This window comes from Drosophila simulans, chromosome X, assembly GCF_016746395.2.
Source record: "Drosophila simulans strain w501 chromosome X, Prin_Dsim_3.1, whole genome shotgun sequence".
Classification (NCBI taxonomy): Eukaryota; Metazoa; Arthropoda; class Insecta; order Diptera; family Drosophilidae; genus Drosophila; species Drosophila simulans.
This window is the reverse complement of record NC_052525.2, coordinates 8,737,809-8,757,987: the sequence shown is the minus strand read 5'-3', so window position 1 is coordinate 8,757,987 and position 20,179 is coordinate 8,737,809. Positions and strand designations below refer to the sequence as shown.

The 20,179-nt window shown below is 43.9% G+C and overlaps 6 protein-coding genes across 7 annotated transcripts; 3 read left to right on the top strand and 3 right to left on the bottom strand.

Annotated features, from left to right (window-relative positions):
- Positions 1-7,246: 7,246 nt before the first annotated feature.
- Positions 7,247-12,181, top strand: LOC6725516 (dihydropyrimidine dehydrogenase [NADP(+)]). The gene is made up of 5 exons (XM_039296790.2): positions 7,247-7,454; positions 8,796-8,859; positions 8,919-11,723; positions 11,782-11,939; positions 12,010-12,181. The coding sequence occupies exons 2-5, from the start codon at positions 8,815-8,817 to the stop codon at positions 12,095-12,097; spliced, it is 3,096 nt and encodes a 1,031-aa protein (XP_039152724.1). The 5' UTR covers positions 7,247-7,454; positions 8,796-8,814; the 3' UTR covers positions 12,098-12,181.
- A 400-nt stretch (positions 12,182-12,581) lies between these two features.
- On the top strand, positions 12,582-14,281 carry LOC6725515. Of its 2 annotated transcripts, none has more exons than XM_016172816.2 (3): positions 12,582-12,803; positions 12,861-13,446; positions 13,808-14,281. In XM_016172816.2, exons 2-3 carry the CDS (start codon positions 12,895-12,897, stop codon positions 14,108-14,110), a joined length of 855 nt encoding a protein of 284 aa, XP_016038657.1. In that variant the 5' UTR covers positions 12,582-12,803; positions 12,861-12,894; the 3' UTR covers positions 14,111-14,281. The 2 variants fall into 2 exon arrangements, with proteins under 2 accessions (XP_016038657.1, XP_016038656.1); XM_016172815.3 differs by having other exon boundaries at positions 12,583-12,803; positions 12,878-13,446.
- LOC6725514 (COMM domain-containing protein 3) lies at positions 14,281-15,127 on the bottom strand. Its single transcript, XM_002106491.4, has 2 exons — positions 14,819-15,127; positions 14,281-14,757 (listed from the first exon to the last, which is right to left on the bottom strand). Exons 1-2 carry the CDS (start codon positions 14,988-14,990, stop codon positions 14,294-14,296), a joined length of 636 nt encoding a protein of 211 aa, XP_002106527.1. The 5' UTR covers positions 14,991-15,127; the 3' UTR covers positions 14,281-14,293.
- A 247-nt stretch (positions 15,128-15,374) lies between these two features.
- On the bottom strand, positions 15,375-16,367 carry LOC27209326 (neuferricin homolog). Its single transcript, XM_039296834.2, has one exon. The coding sequence runs from the start codon at positions 16,320-16,322 to the stop codon at positions 15,459-15,461; it is 864 nt and encodes a 287-aa protein (XP_039152768.1). The 5' UTR covers positions 16,323-16,367; the 3' UTR covers positions 15,375-15,458.
- A 199-nt stretch (positions 16,368-16,566) lies between these two features.
- Positions 16,567-17,326, bottom strand: LOC6725513. Its single transcript, XM_002106490.4, has one exon. The coding sequence runs from the start codon at positions 17,285-17,287 to the stop codon at positions 16,628-16,630; it is 660 nt and encodes a 219-aa protein (XP_002106526.2). The 5' UTR covers positions 17,288-17,326; the 3' UTR covers positions 16,567-16,627.
- A 914-nt stretch (positions 17,327-18,240) lies between these two features.
- Positions 18,241-19,515, top strand: LOC27207087. The gene is made up of 2 exons (XM_016182838.3): positions 18,241-18,356; positions 18,729-19,515. The coding sequence occupies exons 1-2, from the start codon at positions 18,315-18,317 to the stop codon at positions 19,470-19,472; spliced, it is 786 nt and encodes a 261-aa protein (XP_016038654.2). The 5' UTR covers positions 18,241-18,314; the 3' UTR covers positions 19,473-19,515.
- The last annotated feature ends 664 nt before the right edge of the window (positions 19,516-20,179 follow it).

Genomic DNA, 20,179 nt, shown 5'->3' with positions numbered 1-20,179 from the left:
TGTGCGGGAACATAAAGAAATACGCGGTACTACTGGTAATGCGAATTGGCCATTTGCCGCATTCAATATTCAATTCAATTCGATTCGATTTGATTTGATTCAGTTCAGTTTTGCCCCAGTAAACTGCTCATTAAATCGAATATCGTGTACATGAAATTAATAAAATAAATCTTTCGCCGCCCCAACGGCATTATTCGTATCCTATGGATATAGATATACATTCTTGCTCAGTTCGGCTCCACCTGTCTCATCAATTTGTTCGAGAGTCCTCCCCTATGGGCGATGTCATCGTGTGATCTTAATAGATGGCCGCGCGAAAAGATATAGTAAGCCGATATATACTGTGTAGTGTGGCTGCAAATATTTGTAGTCGCATCTGTATCTAAATCTGCAATAACAAAAAAGGATCACCGAAAGCGGAGCACATTCAAACAAATTTGAAAACACAGCAATCATAAATAAAGCCATAATAAAAATGCTAATAAATTATGCTGCATATAGCCGAAAATAATGACCGACCGACGTGTATCTATCCGTCGATCCAGCTCTCTATCTGGCCGACTATCTAAATATCTGTCGCAGTATCAGCTCTCTGTATCTGTATCTGCATCTGTATATGTATCTGTATCCGTTCCGACTTGTCGCCAAATGAAAGGAGCTTGTCGCATGTGGCTGTTCTAATCACAAATTGCTTTTAGCCACCCTGCCAGCTTCTGAGATCTGATGGGATGCTTAGTGAGTTGGATGGGTGGGTGGGGTGCATGGGCAGTAGGTGCCACATTGATTAATTGCACGCGTTTTCCATTCCCAAACACGACATTTGTCTGCACCAGAAATACCCTATAGAAAGAGTTGAATGAGAGCATGGTGGAACTGGGGCTGGTCTGATCTCAAAATTGTATCTGAGCCTTTTCAGGAAGTAAATAGTTTGGGTTCGAGTTGAACGACTGTTCAAAAGAATCAAAATTTCAAGATCAAAATTTGCAAAAAATGCCCGCTTTTTTGGCTATAACTTGACTAAAAATGGTCAGAGAGCAAAAAAGAGTACCATTTTGTACTCCTTACAACCAATACTAACAACCCCTTTCACTTTTAAGCTGATTTTGTGAAATTAATTTTTGGCCAAATTTTCGCTTTTTTTGTAAGGGGTACCATCATCAAAATTTGCAAAGAAATGAAACCTCCTAGAATTCCAAAACCGCTTCCGTAAAATTCTTTATCTGTTTCTTGTTTGATTTTTCGGTTTAAATTACCAGGCGAACAGGAATTCCAGAAGGTGACCAACGATCAGTTGGTTTTCAGTATACACCTGTTACTGATTATGATCACTTGGTACCAAAAATCCAAAAATCTAACAAATTCGGCACAAAAACGCGTATTTTGTAATGCAAATTGTTTGATTTTTCGGTTTAAATTACCAGGCGAACAGGAATTCCAGAAGGTGACCAACGATCAGTTGGTTTTCAGTATACACCTGTTACTGATTATGATCACTTGGTACCAAAAATCCAAAAATCTAACAAATTCGGCACAAAAACGCGTATTTTGTAATGCAAATTGTTTGATTTTTCGGTTTAAATTACCAGGCGAACAGGAATTCCAGAAGGTGACCAACGATCAGTTGGTTTTCAGTATACACCTGTTACTGATTATGATCACTTGGTACCAAAAATCCAAAAATCTAACAAATTCGGCACAAAAACGCGTATTTTGTAATTGCAAATTGTTTGATTTTTCGGTTTAAATTACCAGGCGAACAGGAATTCCAGAAGGTGACCAACGATCAGTTGGTTTTCAGTATACACCTGTTACTGATTATGATCACTTGGTACCAAAAATCCAAAAATCTAACAAATTCGGCACAAAAACGCGTATTTTGTAATGCAAATTGTTTGATTTTTCGGTTTAAATTACCAGGCGAACAGGAATTCCAGAAGGTGACCAACGATCAGTTGGTTTTCAGTATACACCTGTTACTGATTATGATCACTTGGTACCAAAAATCCAAAAATCTAACAAATTCGGCACAAAAACGCGTATTTTGTAATGCAAATTGTTTGATTTTTCGGTTTAAATTACCAGGCGAACAGGAATTCCAGAAGGTGACCAACGATCAGTTGGTTTTCAGTATACACCTGTTACTGATTATGATCACTTGGTACCAAAAATCCAAAAATCTAACAAATTCGGCACAAAAACGCGTATTTTGTAATGCAAATTGTTTGATTTTTCGGTTTAAATTACCAGGCGAACAGGAATTCCAGAAGGTGACCAACGATCAGTTGGTTTTCAGTATACACCTGTTACTGATTATGATCACTTGGTACCAAAAATCCAAAAATCTAACAAATTCGGCACAAAAACGCGTATTTTGTAATGCAAATTGTTTGATTTTTCGGTTTAAATTACCAGGCGAACAGGAATTCCAGAAGGTGACCAACGATCAGTTGGTTTTCAGTATACACCTGTTACTGATTATGATCACTTGGTACCAAAAATCCAAAAATCTAACAAATTCAGCACAAAAACGCGTATTTTGTAATGCAAATTGTTTGATTTTTCGGTTTAAATTACCAGGCGAACAGGAATTCCAGAAGGTGACCAACGATCAGTTGGTTTTCAGTATACACCTGTTACTGATTATGATCACTTGGTACCAAAAATCCAAAAATCTAACAAATTCGGCACAAAAACGCGTATTTTGTAATGCAAATTGTTTGATTTTTCGGTTTAAATTACCAGGCGAACAGGAATTCCAGAAGGTGACCAACGATCAGTTGGTTTTCAGTATACACCTGTTACTGATTATGATCACTTGGTACCAAAAATCCAAAAATCTAACAAATTCGGCACAAAAACGCGTATTTTGTAATGCAAATTGTTTGATTTTTCGGTTTAAATTACCAGGCGAACAGGAATTCCAGAAGGTGACCAACGATCAGTTGGTTTTCAGTATACACCTGTTACTGATTATGATCACTTGGTACCAAAAATCCAAAAATCTAACAAATTCGGCACAAAAACGCGTATTTTGTAATGCAAATTGTTTGATTTTTCGGTTTAAATTACCAGGCGAACAGGAATTCCAGAAGGTGACCAACGATCAGTTGGTTTTCAGTATACACCTGTTACTGATTATGATCACTTGGTACCAAAAATCCAAAAATCTAACAAATTCGGCACAAAAACGCGTATTTTGTAATGCAAATTGTTTGATTTTTCGGTTTAAATTACCAGGCGAACAGGAATTCCAGAAGGTGACCAACGATCAGTTGGTTTTCAGTATACACCTGTTACTGATTATGATCACTTGGTACCAAAAATCCAAAAATCTAACAAATTCGGCACAAAAACGCGTATTTTGTAATGCAAATTGTTTGATTTTTCGGTTTAAATTACCAGGCGAACAGGAATTCCAGAAGGTGACCAACGATCAGTTGGTTTTCAGTATACACCTGTTACTGATTATGATCACTTGGTACCAAAAATCCAAAAATCTAACAAATTCGGCACAAAAACGCGTATTTTGTAATGCAAATTGTTTGATTTTTCGGTTTAAATTACCAGGCGAACAGAAATTCCAGAAGGTGACCAACGATCAGTTGGTTTTCAGTATACACCTGTTACTGATTATGATCACTTGGTACCAAAAATCCAAAAATCTAACAAATTCGGCACAAAAACGCGTATTTTGTAATGCAAATTGTTTGATTTTTCGGTTTAAATTACCAGGCGAACAGGAATTCCAGAAGGTGACCAACGTTCAGTTGGTTTTCAGTATACACCTGTTACTGATTATGATCACTTGGTACCAAAAATCCAAAAATCTAACAAATTCGGCACAAAAACGCGTATTTTGTAATGCAAATTGTTTGATTTTTCGGTTTAAATTACCAGGCGAACAGGAATTCCAGAAGGTGACCAACGATCAGTTGGTTTTCAGTATACACCTGTTACTGATTATGATCACTTGGTACCAAAAATCCAAAAATCTAACAAATTCGGCACAAAAACGCGTATTTTGTAATGCAAATTGTTTGATTTTTCGGTTTAAATTACCAGGCGAACAGAAATTCCAGAAGGTGACCAACTCTCAGTTGGTTTTCAGTATACACCTGTTACTGATTATGATCACTTGGTACCAAAAATCCAAAAATCTAACAAATTCGGCACAAAAACGCGTATTTTGTAATGCAAATTGTTTGATTTTTCGGTTTAAATTACCAGGCGAACAGGAATTCCAGAAGGTGACCAACGATCAGTTGGTTTTCAGTATACACCTGTTACTGATTATGATCACTTGGTACCAAAAATCCAAAAATCTAACAAATTCGGCACAAAAACGCGTATTTTGTAATGCAAATTGTTTGATTTTTCGGTTTAAATTACCAGGCGAACAGGAATTCCAGAAGGTGACCAACGATCAGTTGGTTTTCAGTATACACCTGTTACTGATTATGATCACTTGGTACCAAAAATCCAAAAATCTAACAAATTCGGCACAAAAACGCGTATTTTGTAATGCAAATTGTTTGATTTTTCGGTTTAAATTACCAGGCGAACAGGAATTCCAGAAGGTGACCAACGATCAGTTGGTTTTCAGTATACACCTGTTACTGATTATGATCACTTGGTACCAAAAATCCAAAAATCTAACAAATTCGGCACAAAAACGCGTATTTTGTAATGCAAATTGTTTGATTTTTCGGTTTAAATTACCAGGCGAACAGGAATTCTAGAAGGTGACCAACGATCAGTTGGTTTTCAGTATACACCTGTTACTGATTATGATCACTTGGTACCAAAAATCCAAAAATCTAACAAATTCGGCACAAAAACGCGTATTTTGTAATGCAAATTGTTTGATTTTTCGGTTTAAATTACCAGGCGAACAGGAATTCCAGAAGGTGACCAACGATCAGTTGGTTTTCAGTATACACCTGTTACTGATTATGATCACTTGGTACCAAAAATCCAAAAATCTAACAAATTCGGCACAAAAACGCGTATTTTGTAATGCAAATTGTTTGATTTTTCGGTTTAAATTACCAGGCGAACAGGAATTCCAGAAGGTGACCAACGATCAGTTGGTTTTCAGTATACACCTGTTACTGATTATGATCACTTGGTACCAAAAATCCAAAAATCTAACAAATTCGGCACAAAAACGCGTATTTTGTAATGCAAATTGTTTGATTTTTCGGTTTAAATTACCAGGCGAACAGAAATTCCAGAAGGTGACCAACGATCAGTTGGTTTTCAGTATACACCTGTTACTGATTATGATCACTTGGTACCATCATCAAAATTTGCAAAAAATTGACAAAAAATAGAACTTCCTTTTTTGAACACAGTTCGATTGGAAATTTAATTACGAGCTCAACGAGATATTACATTCCATATTTGGACCATTTTTTTAATGTTCTGATAAAAAAAAACGGATGTAGTGATCAGTATTGTGAAGCTACTGGGTATCTGGCCAATCGGCCCCTGTTTTCCTAAAAAAAGTAGTTGCGATGGCGCCATCACTCTCAGATCTCCGGCCCTCAGACGGAATTATACCAAAGTCTGGGATGCCACCCAAATGGGGAATGAGCGATGTGACGATGGAACTGACAAGCTGTCCGGCCGAATCCTAATCCCTGTGAAAAGTGGGGAAAGTGAATGGTGGAATCCGGCAGTGAACACGTTCCGCCGAGACGAAACGCATTTGAATTTCGGCATGCATTTTGAAAGTAATTTATTAACCCGCCTGCATTGTGTATTAATTAAGCGTTCTGATTTACTACGCACGGAGTGGGGGTAATCTCTGGCCCCCTGCATTCCGAATTATTTATTTCACTTTAATGGGCAGCCAGTAGGGGCTAGTGGCGCCTTTCCGGGGATTTGGATTAGAAGAAGCTACTGCAAACATCTCATCCATCTGGCCATTCAGCTAGAGATTATCTCAAGTTGATGGCCAATGTCACGGGCCAGTGCCAATGGAACTTGGCACTCAGCAGAATGTCTGATAGTTAATGGCCGAAATGATTACACTTTAATGGCAGATAAGTCAAGAAACCCCAATGCTCATGGCCAAAAATAAATGCTAGGAAACACAACACACTTGTATATATTTTATAATAAGATTTAAAAAAAACTATTTGTGTTCTTTTTGTTAAGCACAACACTTTAGAAAAGCATTTAAACTATTGCATACTTCTCGGCGAAAGTTTATGTAAAAGTTTATGTAGATAAAAGTCCAAAAAGTAAAGTGTCAAAATGCGAACTTCAATTTGATTTGATTTCAAAAACGAACCGAATGACGCTTATAAATGTTTAGCTTTTCAGCTGTAATTTAACAAATATGCTAGTATATTTTTTAAAAGTTATAATAGAAGAGCGATATATATATAATACAAATCCCCTAAACTAGCATTCTTTTGGGCTGTGAATATATGAATGAAATGATGTAATGTGCTACAGTAAACTCTCCTAAGTGAAACTACCTGATATTCAACAAATTAATATGTATTTACAAAGTACTAGCATTCTTCAAAATGTTACATCTTATCAGGCATTAAATAATCTTTATCTGAGATAAGAAAACTGAACAAATAATATTCATATTTTCATAATTCGTACCATCGCAATTATAACAGCATTTATTTGAAATTCTGTAGGGGTACGCTCTACTGAATATTCACTGTAGCAAATTGTAAAGTTGATTCAAGCGAAACTGAGAGCAAAGAGTGTACAAACAAAACTAAGGCGATCGAATAGCACGCCCTGAAATACATTATCTACACTAAGAAAAGTTCGGAAAGATACTATCTTAGAGATAAAATAGAGATAGTGATAAAATTATAACACCAAATGCAACATATTAGTGTTTGATATAAATAAACCTCATAGATACTTTTACGAAATTGACTTTTAAATTCAAAATAGATAACGCTATGATAATGCGTGTTTTTCTAAGTGTTCAACAACGTAAACAAACAACTTTTGCAAAGACATACATAGACTGGAACTAGATATATATCAGAATTATTCAAGAAAATATTAAAGATATACTATTATTAAGACTAATACTTATTAGCACAGCCACTTAACTTCATATTGTGATATCATTGCGATTCTAATGTTGTTGTGGGTAAAATTTGGTGGAATCCCCCTTTGGGAACTAGGCTACGCCCCTGTGTAATGGGAAGATCGAACAGCGACGTCGGCAGCGACGCCGACTGCGACGCAAAACCGAGTTAACGACGATTTGGAAATCGTTCTGCAAGAGCATTTTCAATTGGGCGTTTCCAGTGTGAAGACCAATTCGAATTTTTCGTGTTTTTTTCGCCAAACTGTGTCAGCCGATTTCCTCTAGCAGCTAGTGAATAGCTATTATTTTTTTTGCTGTGCTAATCTAAAGATTCTAATAAAAAGTGCTCATAAATTAGCTAATAACGTTCCTTCGATCGGTATGTATTGCGGCCACTAATTTTGGCTAAATGACCAAAAAGAAAAAAAAACATCTAACAATCAAACGAAATGAAACCCAATTTAAGCATAAGCATCTCGAATTCTGAACTTGTTTTTCGCATTTCGCCATTAGCATATAAAATATATATACCTACGTATAATGAAAACATATTCAAAAACTTGCCGGACCACGAAGCCAAACTGATAATGAACAAACAGCAGCTGGGGGCTTCAACTATTATGTCAAAAATAACAAAATACATCTATAAAAATTCTTAATCAGAGCGCTAGAGTGTGCGCGAGAGCGAGAGGGCGCGCGGCGCCGAGGGAGATAGCGCGTGTTACAAAATATTAAATGAATTGAATTCGATTGAAGGTCTCTGTAAAGCAAACGCTCCACGTTTGTGTGATTAAATGGGTGCTATTCACAAAAAGGCTAGTAACTGCTAATGTGAGAAAAATTAATTCATTTAAAACAACTTTATTATCGTTTATAATTAGGCAAATAGCACCACTCGGTTTACTTACCAATAATTCACTGTGCTCATAGATAATGAAGATAATACCAGCGATCTGTTTACTTTGTATTAGGCACATGCTTTAAAGATACAGCTAAAGGCATACAAAACAACTTCCGCCTTCGATTTGCAACGGTGACAGTTTTTTTTAAATGCGTATTACTTTACAAAGTTTGTTCATAATATTTGTGCTAATTCTCAAAGTTAAAAGGGAAAGCAACAATAGAGCATGTATTTCGAAATTAATTTATGACTTCTTCTAAGTTGAGATACATTTAATAGATACATTTATGCTAGCATGAGATACTTAACCTAATAGATTCATAAATGAAATTGACTTCTTCTACACAAAAAAGTGCGTAGAGTGCTTGCCCCATTATCGCGAAACGGGCCCCCCTGATCGTAACCTTCGCCGGTTCCTAATCTTTCCTCTTCGTGGGGTGGCACCATTTATTTTGGGGTCTGAAACTGTTGGAGGAAAAACAGCAGAAACAGAAGCGTATAAAAAACCGGGTGGTGCCAATATGCGTTCCATCATAAAGCCATCATAATCTCCGCCGGCCGTCGCAGCCTTGACTGATAAATGATAACGCCCTCATACATAGATGATAAGGCCAATGGTGTGGCACTAGTGCACTTAGATACAGCGTCTTGTCCAGGATCGGTTGGATTTCGAGTGGGGCAGCGATAAGACGACTGGGAGTCGCGATTCGCGATTAGGGTATTCTGGCTGCGATGCGATAGGGATAGGGTAGTTCGCCGATCTGCACGTGGTCACCAACCGCAGCCTGTAATCCAAGTGTTTCGCTTCTTCATTACCAGGTGAAACAGTGCCAGCAAGATGAGTCCGCCCCAACTTTTGAGCAAGGACTCCCCAGACATTGAGGTAGGTCCTGGGTCATGATTCCCTTACGTTGATAGTGAAACCATTTTCGTAATTCCTAGGATCTGCTGTCGCTAAATCCGCGCGTGAAGACGCAGTGCTCCGTGGTGCCCACCAAGCAGACGAAGGAGAACAAGAAGCACTGGAAGCGCAATGCGGACCATGCTGCTCCGCCGTGCACCACGCTGGCCAACGACTTCTCGGACATCAAGCACACCACATTGTCGGAGCGCGGAGCTCTGGAGGAGGCGGCCAGGTGCCTCAAGTGCGCCGATGCTCCGTGCCAGAAGTCCTGTCCCACGCAGCTGGACATCAAGAGCTTCATCACGAGCATTGCCAATAAGAATTTCTACGGCGCCGCCAAGGCGATCTTCTCGGATAATCCGCTGGGCCTGACCTGCGGCATGGTCTGTCCCACCAGCGATCTCTGCGTGGGCGGATGCAATCTGCAGGCCTCCGAGGCGGGACCGATTAACATTGGTGGCCTTCAGCAGTTCGCCACCGAGGTGTTCAAGAAGATGGGCGTGAGGCAGCGGAGGACACCGCAGGCGGAGGCCAATCCGCTGTCCCAAAAGATCGCCCTTGTGGGCGGCGGACCGGCATCGCTGTCGTGCGCCACCTTCCTGGCCCGTCTGGGCTATCGGGATGTGACCATCTACGAGCGGAGAAGCTATCTGGGTGGCCTGAGTGCCGCTGAGATTCCCCAGTATCGTCTGCCCATCGATGCGGTTAACTTCGAGATCGATTTGGTTCGCGATCTGGGCGTACGCATCGAAACGGGTCGCTCGCTGGCCACCAAGGATCTGACCATCCAGGGACTCCTGTCCTCCGGCCATGATGCCGTCTTTGTGGGCATTGGCCTGCCGGAACCGAAGCTGAATCCCATCTTCGCTGGCCTTCAGCCCAGCAATGGTTTCTACACCTCGAAGAACTTCCTGCCCTTGGTGTCGGATGGCTCGAAACCGGGCTTGTGCGCCTGCAAGGCAGCCGCCGGCTTGCCCAAGCTCCATGGCAATGTCATCGTTCTGGGTGCCGGAGATACGGCCTTCGATTGCGCCACCTCGGCGCTGAGATGTGGTGCTAGGCGTGTGTTCGTCGTCTTCCGGAAGGGATCCTCCGGCATTCGTGCTGTGCCCGAAGAGGTGGAGCTGGCGCGTGACGAACGCTGTGAGCTGTTGCCATACCTGAGTCCACGCAAAGTGATCGTCAAGGATGGCCTGATCACCGCCATGGAGTTCTGTCGCACGGAGCAGAACGAAAACGATGAGTGGGTGGAGGATGAGGAGCAGACGCAGCGCTTGAAGGCTAACTTTGTGATCTCTGCCTTTGGATCTGGCCTGGAGGACCAGGATGTCAAGGCGGCACTAGCGCCGCTGCAATTCCGAGGCGAATTGCCCGTGGTGGACAGGGTGACGATGCAGAGCAGTGTGAAGCAGGTGTTCCTCGGAGGAGATCTCGCTGGAGTGGCCAACACCACGGTGGAGTCGGTCAATGACGGCAAGGTGGCCGCCTGGAGCATTCATTGCCAACTGCAGGGCCTGCCACTGGACACGCCGGCTGCACTGCCGCTCTTCTACACGGACATCGATGCCGTGGACATATCGGTGGAGATGTGCGGCATCCGGTTCGAGAATCCCTTTGGCCTGGCCTCCGCACCGCCCACCACCAGCACGGCCATGATCCGGCGCGCCTTCGAGCAGGGCTGGGGCTTTGTGGTGACCAAGACCTTCGGTCTGGACAAGGATCTGGTCACGAACGTCTCGCCGCGCATCGTCAGGGGCACCACGTCGGGCTACAAGTATGGACCGCAGCAGGGCTGCTTCCTGAACATCGAACTGATCTCGGAGAAGCGGGCCGAGTACTGGCTGAAATCGATTGGAGAACTGAAGCGTGACTTCCCCGAGAAGATCGTGATAGCCAGCATTATGTGCAGCTTCAACGAGGACGACTGGACGGAGCTGGCCATCAAGGCGGAGCAGTCGGGTGCCGATGCCCTCGAGCTGAATCTATCGTGTCCCCATGGCATGGGCGAGCGAGGAATGGGCTTGGCCTGCGGCCAGGATCCCGAGCTGGTGGAGCAGATCTCTCGCTGGGTGCGAAAGGCGGTCAAGCTGCCCTTCTTCATCAAACTAACGCCAAACATCACGGACATCGTTTCCATTGCGGCGGCCGCGAAGCGAGGAGGAGCCGATGGCGGATCGGCCATCAACACCGTTCAGGGACTGATGGGCCTCAAGGCGGACTCCACCGCCTGGCCGGCGATTGGCAAGGAGCAGCGCACCACCTACGGCGGCGTCTCCGGCAATGCCACTCGGCCGATGGCTCTGAAGGCCATCTCCGACATTGCCAACCGTGTGCCGGGATTCCCCATTCTCGGCATCGGTGGCATCGATTCCGGCGAGGTTGCGCTGCAGTTCATTCATGCGGGCGCCACTGTTCTGCAGATCTGCTCCTCCGTACAGAACCAGGACTTCACCGTCATCGAGGACTACTGCACGGCACTGAAGGCCCTGCTCTACCTGAAGGCCAATCCGCCACCAGTCGATGGTCCCTTCTGGGATGGCCAGTCACCACCCACTCCGGTCCACCAGAAGGGCAAGCCCGTTGTCCGTTTGACCGGCGAGGGCAAAGCCACGCTGGGTTTCTTTGGTCCCTACCAGCGGCAGCGCGACATCAAGATGGCCGAGCTGCGAAGCCAGAAGGGAGCTCTTTGGGATGCCGAGCAGGTGAAGGGCACTCCTCCGGCGGTCAATGGAGCACCCAACCCGGCGCCGAGAATCAAGGATGTGATCGGAGCGGCGCTAGACAAGATCGGGTCATACAACAAGCTGGATAACAAACAGCAGAAGGTGGCGCTCATCGATGATGTAAGTTCTGAGTTATCATCAAAGTATCCAAATCTCTAATTGCATCCTTGCTTTCCAGGACATGTGCATAAACTGCGGAAAGTGCTATATGACCTGCGCCGATTCCGGCTACCAGGCCATCGAATTCGACAAGGACACTCACATTCCGCACGTGAACGACGATTGCACGGGCTGCACACTCTGCGTCTCCGTTTGTCCCATCATCGACTGCATCACGTGAGTTCCCCAAAGTCACCAGCATCATATACTGGTTAACTAACTATATTATGTATTCATATATTTTCAGCATGGTGCCCAAGAAGATTCCGCACGTGATCAAGCGAGGAGTCGAGGAGAAGACCTTCTACACCCACGCTCTCAGCCAGTGCCAGTAAAAGTCCCTAGTTCTACGCGAAATACTGATAGTAAATTCCATCTATGTAATTCAATTAAATAAAAAAAACATGTTTCAAAAGCAACATATGGGTTTTACTTGGTAAAAAATATGAAAGCCGTTGTAGCGAAAATAACTGAAAAACTATTTTGGTACGATGTTCCTTAATGTCTATTATATATAAAAAACCAATCAACGTATTTTATAATCATTTTGAATTGAAATTCGAATTTGAAATTGGCGCGCAACTCAAGCTTTTCCAACCTTTATCGATATCTATCAGCTGATTGTCGAGACCAATTTGTTTAACAAAAAAAGCAAAAAATCGATAAATAAATATTATCTGCGAAATGAACGAACAGTTAGGCCAATGCCGCAACAACGAAATTTACTTTAATGTTTCGAAATATATATATAACATTAATTATTTACCATGTTATTTTTCTCATCCCTAACATAGACGATACTATCGAATGTGATCAGCTGTTCGTCGATATTGACAAGTTTAGTTTAGAAAAACAACGGAACGGCGTAGAAATCAAGCAGCAGCTGTGCCCCCAAAAAACTAGTCGTCTTTACTTTCAAATAGGCAATAGATCCAGTCTGAACACAAAATTCAACGTAAAATTCTAAAGCCACAGAAAATCCGGCATTATTTGAAAGCGTCCGCAGTGCACAGCGCTCCAAATCCAGTTCCACCATCCAAGGTAAGCACCCAACGTCGCATTGCATCTCGCATCCAAAATAGCACTGATTGCCAGCAGATTCTACGCATTTGCAGAAGCCTATGATATAATAATGTCTCGATCATTGAGTCGCGTATTGGGTACCAACTGGGCGCCATCCCTGTCCTTTTCACATCCCATATATCGGGGAACCAACACACTGAACGATCTACTGCGCACCAAGGTGTCCACCACGACCATCATTCCGGTGGCTACATACTCCAAGCGTAATGGCCCACCGTCGGATGCCGGCGGATTCTTCAAAACCGTTAAGTCGCGGGACCTCGACGACGACGATGAGCTGAATAGTTTGGAGAGCGAGCCCAACTGGGAACTGACCGCCGAAAGGGGCAATCGCTTCTATCTGCCAAATGGCGTAGGGCCTGCCTGGCAGGGCGACAGCACCACCGTCGGTCTGGTCGAGCCGCTTGGCCACCTGGTCAACTTTTTCAAGGGTCCCAATACGGACAAATCGCGCCTGGAATTCACCTGCCAAAATTGTCCCTTGCTTATCCGCTTGCCGCTCTTGGAGCTCTTCCCGGTACCCGTCGTCGCACAGCAGTGCACAAACATCACCATGCTTGTTCTCAGCCACGAAGGAGACATCGAAATGGGCGCCGCCAAGGTGAGAAATCAGTTTTATTCACGCATCCGGACTGTAGCGGGAAATCACACTGCAGTGTATTTGGATGAGGAATGACCTCGTTATTGCCCTGATCATTTGTTTACATGCAATCAAACCAGTTTCGCACGTTGAAAGCTCGGTGGTTGACCTTCCTTAAGTTTGGGACCCAAATTTAAATAAGCCATAATATTTTCAATAATTTGTTATTAGTTTTAGATTTAGCTAATTAGTTTAGAATTGGGTAAGCATGTTGTTGATGAATGAGAATGCAGAAAAGTTAGTTTGTTGGAATTTACTTATCATCAACACGAGTATATCTACAATACACCACATACATAACTAATGCAGACTCCCTTTGCAGTTTGTGCTGGCAGCGCGTGAGATGTGCGATCGCCTGCTATCGTACGGCTACTGGGCGGACTTCATCAATCCGTTTAGCGGACGGCCTTATTTTCTACCGCGGGAAGGGGTTAATCTGTACAGGCAGGACTCGCGCTTCCGTGGTCTAAACATGCGGATGTCGGAACAGAACCGTTGCACAGTGATTTCCGCTGAGGAGAACGACAGCACCCGCTTCTCGGGCACCATCTACACCACAGCGCCGAATCACTATGGGCAGCTGCTGAAGCTGATTTTGCCGCAGTCGCACAAGGCTGCCCAATGACGCGGATGGTCGACGAAGTGGATGCCATTGGAGTTAGACTCCAAATAATGATGCCGTAGCCTTTTAAGCGATGATGACTGTGTTAACTGTTTAGGTTTCCCGTTTCGACACTGTATATAGCCGACAATGCTGGTGTTATATGCTGCGAAATATAATCGATAAGAATGTTAAGAGCTTGTTTCCCTAGACCACGGCCATCTGTTGGCAGTGCCGCTCGATCTCCTTGAGACGATTGATCAGCGACTGTAGCTCCTCGGCGTTGCAGACAAACTCAACGATGGTCACCCGCTCGCCGCTGCTCTGCCGGAAGTGGCCCAGATTGATGTGGAAGCAGGCCGCGCCCGTGCTGCAGTCAGAGGTGGAGGACTTCACGTCGCACACGATGCGCCACTGGATGTCGGTAATGTGCGGAAAACTATGGCCTATTTGCAGTTGGCGGAGAATCAGATCTTTGCGGCTGTCCTCGTACACGCGACTCAGCTCGTCCACGGCAGCTGCATCGAGGTTGAGTTGCTCCAGCTGCTGGCGCAGTTGGAGGCCATCCCAGCCGTGCTTGGTGCCCAGGGCAAAGAGGGTGACCACCGCGTACTCGCTCTGTTTGGCGCAGGCGGCATTCTTGGCATACAGCTCGGGCACGGGAGCAATGGCTGTGGGGGTGTACAAATGGATTAGGTCATGGACTACAAGAAGCACCAACTTCCAACTCACTGGCATCTGGATGGAGCGTCAGTTTCAAGGAGTTGGCAATGAGCAGTTTGGTGAGTGGCAGCGAAATGATGGCACCCAGGTTCTTTAAGCCGGCCACCACAGTGGGGGAAATCAGGGCAGTTTGCTCATCGTCTGTGTTCAGGGCGGAGGAACTTCCTGGCGACGCGTCCATGTGTAATAGCTTAAATTCCTTGGCTATTTATTAAAACAAAGCAATATTTATAAAATTTAACCGGTTGTAAACAAGAAACGCGCCTAACAGCACAGCTAACGGTCTTAACAGCAGCTTTTAAGAGTGCACAACAGCGATGTTACTGTCAAGGCAGTGCGCCCTCGCTAAAGTTGAAAAAGAACCAAGTCCCATTTATTAGTATGTCTATAAGAGGTAATTTATATGCAGATACAACAAATAATAAGTTGAGCTCTTGATAGCAAATAAATGGTTTGATTTTACAGATATAAATAATTGTGCTTAAGTATTTAGCTTGAATGTAAACATTTCCCAATTGTTGTTGTCGTGGTAACAGCTAACAACTTAACAGAAGAGAACCGGAACTAGTTTCACGAGCCATGTTAACTCCACCTAATAATTTATTGATCCAAATGCACTATTTACTATTTACAAATCCAGACCCTGCTGCTACACCCTGTAGAAGCACTCCCTGGCCTGTGGCTCGCAATTGTCGTAGGGTTTCAGCATGGCATCACCGCGAGCCACCTTGCCGCCGGCATCGATCTCGTCCAGCTCCGCATCGGGCACACAGGCGCACTGGAAACTCTTGTTGCCGCGACTGTACAGCTTGCGGGGATAACCGATCCAGGAGCGCTCCTTGCCATCGCCGCTGGTCGTGGTGCACCAGACGCGAGTGCCGCGCTCCTCGCTCCACTCGATATTGCAGCCGGGATACCGGGCGCGCAGTTCCTCCACCTGTCGCTTGGCATCTCGCGCCTGCTCCAGCAGTTGCAGGAACTTATGATGATAGGTGGTCAGGGCGCCCTTCTCATCGTAGAAGCGCCCAATTACCCGTCCCTTGTAGACGTAGTCCTTTTGGTAGAAGTCCCGCCATCCGGCCAAGCCAATCAGGTCGTCCGGCTTTAGGGTCAACACATCGTCGGCCGTTTCCGGATCGTATGTCTCAAAGTCACCGGAAATGAAGGACACGGAGGCGTCGCGACCCACGAAGAAGTTGTAGCTGCAACCGGATCCGTAGTGCTTGATCCCGCGGCTCACGTCGAAGACGGAACCGAGGAGAGCCAGGTAAAGCGGACGACCCTCTTCCTCGCCATTGAATTTGGCCAGCTCGGCCGGTGTGAAGAGCGTGCCGACATCGTCGGCAGCTTGGAATGCCAGGGGAATCCTCGCATCCTGTCCAGCTTGGTCCAGGTAGTTGTCCGTTTGGCGACGCAGGAACTGCCTAATCTCTGTGTGGTAAATTCCGCCCAGAACGGCCGCCACAACGAAAAGAAATTGAAATTTGAACAGGTGTCGCAGCAATCCGAACATCTTGCCGTTTCACAGTGCGGAACCGAAACTGGTTCCACTTGAAATTGAAACTAGCGTACGGCTAAGGTGACCATGCCAGGTAAAAGACCGGTAAACCGGTTTGAATTTAAAATGTTGTGTTTTACATTTATGTATAGTAATTTTAGTTTTTCGATTAACTCAATTATTTATTAATAATTTTGTACACAAAAACATTTGTGAATGTTATAAGCACTGCAACTCAAAAAAAAAAAAAAAACTAAAATTTGGCACAGAACATGCTTAATTTTTATTTGCAAAATCCAGGTAAATGAGTTTCAGATCACCTAGCGACGACGAGAGACGCAGGCGTCGATGTGGTTGTTGACCTCCTGGAGGCCGAGCACCGCCTGCGAGGATGCGGAGTGGGTGCACACATTGCCATCGGCGAAGACGGCGGGAATGCGTTCGCTGGTCGACTGACGGATGGTCTTGATGGAGGAGCGCGCACTGACCAGATAGACGGTGGCCTGGACATAGAACTTGGCCATGCAGGTCTGCTTCAGCACGGAGTTCTTGTACGAGTTGCACTTGTTGTAGGTGCTGCCCAGGCTGTAGCCACCAAAGACCAGTTGCTGGGTGGCGGCATTCACATCGGAGGCAATTTCGGCGGATGTGTGGGCAGCCACAACGCCGCAGGCGTGCAGATCCTCATGGGCGGCATTCACGATGCGGGTGATCTCCTCATCCTCGGCGGCCACGCACTCGGGACTCTCCTCTCGGCGCGACTCCACCTGCTCGACGGCTGCCTCCAACTCGTGCTGCGGCTCCAGGACGATCTCATCGTACTGCTGCACCAGTGCCTCGCCGGTCGACTTGCCAATGCTGGCCATCTCATCCACCACGCTGCGCACCTCGGCGTCCAGCTGGCTGGGCATGTCCAGTGGTTGGGTCCATCCGCTGGCCACGAAAAGGGTCAGGATAATGGCAACGGCGTATTGCTTCATGTTTGATACTCTTGCTTCTATTGATGGGGAATTTCAGCACAAATCGTATTTATACCCCGGGCATCCAGGAATGGATTATTCGCAGACGGTAATCTGAATTGGTGGCCATAAATTTATTGTAGCCATTGTAAATCACTCACGGCTTGGTTGGATTAGTGAACTTTACATTCGGACGCTATTCATAGAGTTAGCGTATTTGGATTTAGATTAAAATTGGTGCGATCAAACAAAGAATCTCAAAAACATCATAACAATGACTTGTTTGGGAATATATATCACTTAATGGATGGAAAGGGTAGAAAAGAGTTTGACCCACAATTAAATTTATAAATAAAATTTTATTTATTATATTTGGTAATTTAATTTTAATTATTTGGTTTTTAAACATAGCATAATAAATTGATCCTTTCATAGTATTCCACTTGTTTATTTGGCAAAAGAAATCAAAGGAAAATCCAGCAAGATATCAAATATATATATATATATAAATCGGGGAACTGGGAACACCCAATGTGTGTCTAATGTCTCAAGTGATTCCATAGATTGGATTGCCACTGTTTTTTTTTTCTTTCCTGACTTCGCAATGACTTTTAATCGAGGGCATATGAGCAGGCCCATAAATTATATGACATTATCTTCTATAATTATGGCATTATTTAGATGCTTCGATTAGTGCGATTTTGAAGTGGCGAATCCAGTAATAGATGTTTCCTATCGCTCAACGCAAAATAATATAATTTGTGATCTTATCGAAAGTCTCCCTCTCTTTTCAGCCCACTTTCTCTCTCTCTCTCTCTCTCTCTGGAGGCGTTAGGAAAAAGAAAAAAATCAGACGGAAATTATTCCGATTAAAGTAAGCCAAATAATGGGAAATATACCAATTGGCCGATAAAAACGAACTCTTGAATATATTTTAATTAACTGGGGGCACCGATATGGCAATCTGAATGCGCACCAAGTGAGTCTTCCAGCCATATATAAGGTGATTTCGCTGCGAGATCCCGGCTAAATCCAATAAAAACCAACAATGAGGAGTATTATTTTGGTGTTGGCATTCGCCTTGGCGGCTGTGAGTAGAAAATGAAAGATATATACTATGTAAAATACAATAATAATAGTAGGGTTCTAAAAGTAAAACAAAATTAAGAGAATAGGATTCATTTTATCAAGCCTATTCTAATATCAGATCAACAGTGCGTATGCGCGATATCTGATAAAAACTTATCGTATTATTCGTTTGAAAAATATTTCAAAAATACTGATACTACTTATCGAATATATTTTAAATGCTAACATTAAACTTACTTAAAAATGTATAGTTGTCATAGAAAATTTTTAAAGTTGGTCCACAGTGCGTATGATTAATGTTATTTGCCATAGTTAGCATACAATTGGAATCCACCAGATATAACAAATCAAATGAAATGCACATGATTTTCAGGTCTCAGCCTTGCAACTGGAGGAGCCGGTTGAACAGGATGTTTCTCTGCAGGAATTGGCCAAGCAGCTGGGACTCGAACTGAACCTGGACTTCGACCTGAACCTGGGATACAACTTAGAGGACGAGCTGCCCGAGGAGGGCATCGTGGATGTGGACGAGTTCGCCATCCTGGACCGCATGTTGCGCTTGCTCATCGCCGAATCGAAGGCTCTGGCCAAGGAGATCATCCTGCTGACGGAGCGCCAGCTGCTGAAAATCTTCCTATGGCCCATTAGGGAGCTGGAGAAGCTGGCGGAGGACGTGGAGAGGCGGGCATTGGACGCGGGCGAGTGTGCCATCAATGTGACCAGCAGTTCGGCCGATATGGTGGCGTCCACCACACTGGACTTCCTGGGCTGCGCACGCGATGCCGCTGTCACGTCGATCAATCTGGTGCTGGACACCAAGAAGGCGGTGCTCCAACTGACCCTCGATGGCTATCAGCTGTATCAGCTGAGAAGGGAATGCAAGAGCCACAAGACCAGCATTCGAAAGAAGACGTGCAACGCCTTGTTCACCGCCAAGGGCGTCTTGTACGTCGCCAATGGACAGGCCTCGCTGCGCCACCTGATCAGACTGCGCAAGAGCGTTCCCGCCGTGGCCACCGATGCGACCAGCTGCACCACCAAGTCCACCGAGAACGCCATCCACGGATTCGACGAGCTCAACGCCGCCATCGATGCCTGTGCCGCCAATTTTAAGTGAATGGAATGGTTGACAAGATATGTTGAATAAAATGTGAAATGCATCGCGTTGTTTTTGGTTTTTTGAGTTATTAGTTTTATTTAAATTTGGTTTCATTATCGTTCATCTTTTTTTAAATACAATAAATAAACATTTAAACTATTTAGTGGTATGTATATATATGTATATATATAAATCGTTTGTTTTTTTGTTAAATATTTTAAATAAGTGTATATATATTGTATTTCATGGGGTCTTCGCCATCATCATTTTCATTCGTACTTCGCCCATCAACTTTTGCCGCGATTACATAATTGTTCTTCGTATTTCGTACCAAAACTTTTGCATTTTTCGGAATTGGTTTGTTTTGGTTTTTCGTTTTTAGTTTTTAAAGAAACTTGGTTTGGTTTGGTTTGTTATATAAGTAAATTGCTGTGTTCGGGCTTACGGTCGTCAAATGTCTCCTATATATTTGTATATATAAATATATATGTATATATATATACTATATATTTACATATATATCGTACTATATACCACACACAGTTGCGTGTAAGTAAAAGTAGCTTGTTGCATAAATACTAATGTATAAATTGTCGGTTTTTGGTTTCTAATCTCTACTCAAGTATGATCCCACATACAAATACAACTAGGTTTTGCATGTACTGGTATATCTGTATATGTATATGTGTCTGTGTGTGGGTGTGGCTGTTGGTGTGTGAGTGTAA

Bases quoted from the DNA above. Each gene is read 5' to 3' on its own strand.
- LOC6725516 (XM_039296790.2), top strand. From the start codon at position 8,815: ATGAGTCCGCCCCAACTTTTGAGCAAGGACTCCCCAGACATTGAG. The intron at 8,860-8,918 runs GTAGGTCCTGGG...CGTAATTCCTAG, and splicing joins AGGACTCCCCAGACATTGAG to GATCTGCTGTCGCTAAATCC. The intron at 11,940-12,009 runs GTGAGTTCCCCA...ATATATTTTCAG, and splicing joins CCCATCATCGACTGCATCAC to CATGGTGCCCAAGAAGATTC.
- LOC6725515 (XM_016172816.2), top strand. From the start codon at position 12,895: ATGTCTCGATCATTGAGTCGCGTATTGGGTACCAACTGGGCGCCATCC. The intron at 13,447-13,807 runs GTGAGAAATCAG...CTCCCTTTGCAG, and splicing joins TCGAAATGGGCGCCGCCAAG to TTTGTGCTGGCAGCGCGTGA.
- LOC6725514 (XM_002106491.4), bottom strand. From the start codon at position 14,990: ATGGACGCGTCGCCAGGAAGTTCCTCCGCCCTGAACACAGACGATGAG. The intron at 14,758-14,818 runs GTGAGTTGGAAG...ACACCCCCACAG, and splicing joins GACGCTCCATCCAGATGCCA to CCATTGCTCCCGTGCCCGAG.
- LOC27209326 (XM_039296834.2), bottom strand. From the start codon at position 16,322: ATGTTCGGATTGCTGCGACACCTGTTCAAATTTCAATTTCTTTTCGTT.
- LOC6725513 (XM_002106490.4), bottom strand. From the start codon at position 17,287: ATGAAGCAATACGCCGTTGCCATTATCCTGACCCTTTTCGTGGCCAGC.
- LOC27207087 (XM_016182838.3), top strand. From the start codon at position 18,315: ATGAGGAGTATTATTTTGGTGTTGGCATTCGCCTTGGCGGCT. The intron at 18,357-18,728 runs GTGAGTAGAAAA...CATGATTTTCAG, and splicing joins TGGCATTCGCCTTGGCGGCT to GTCTCAGCCTTGCAACTGGA.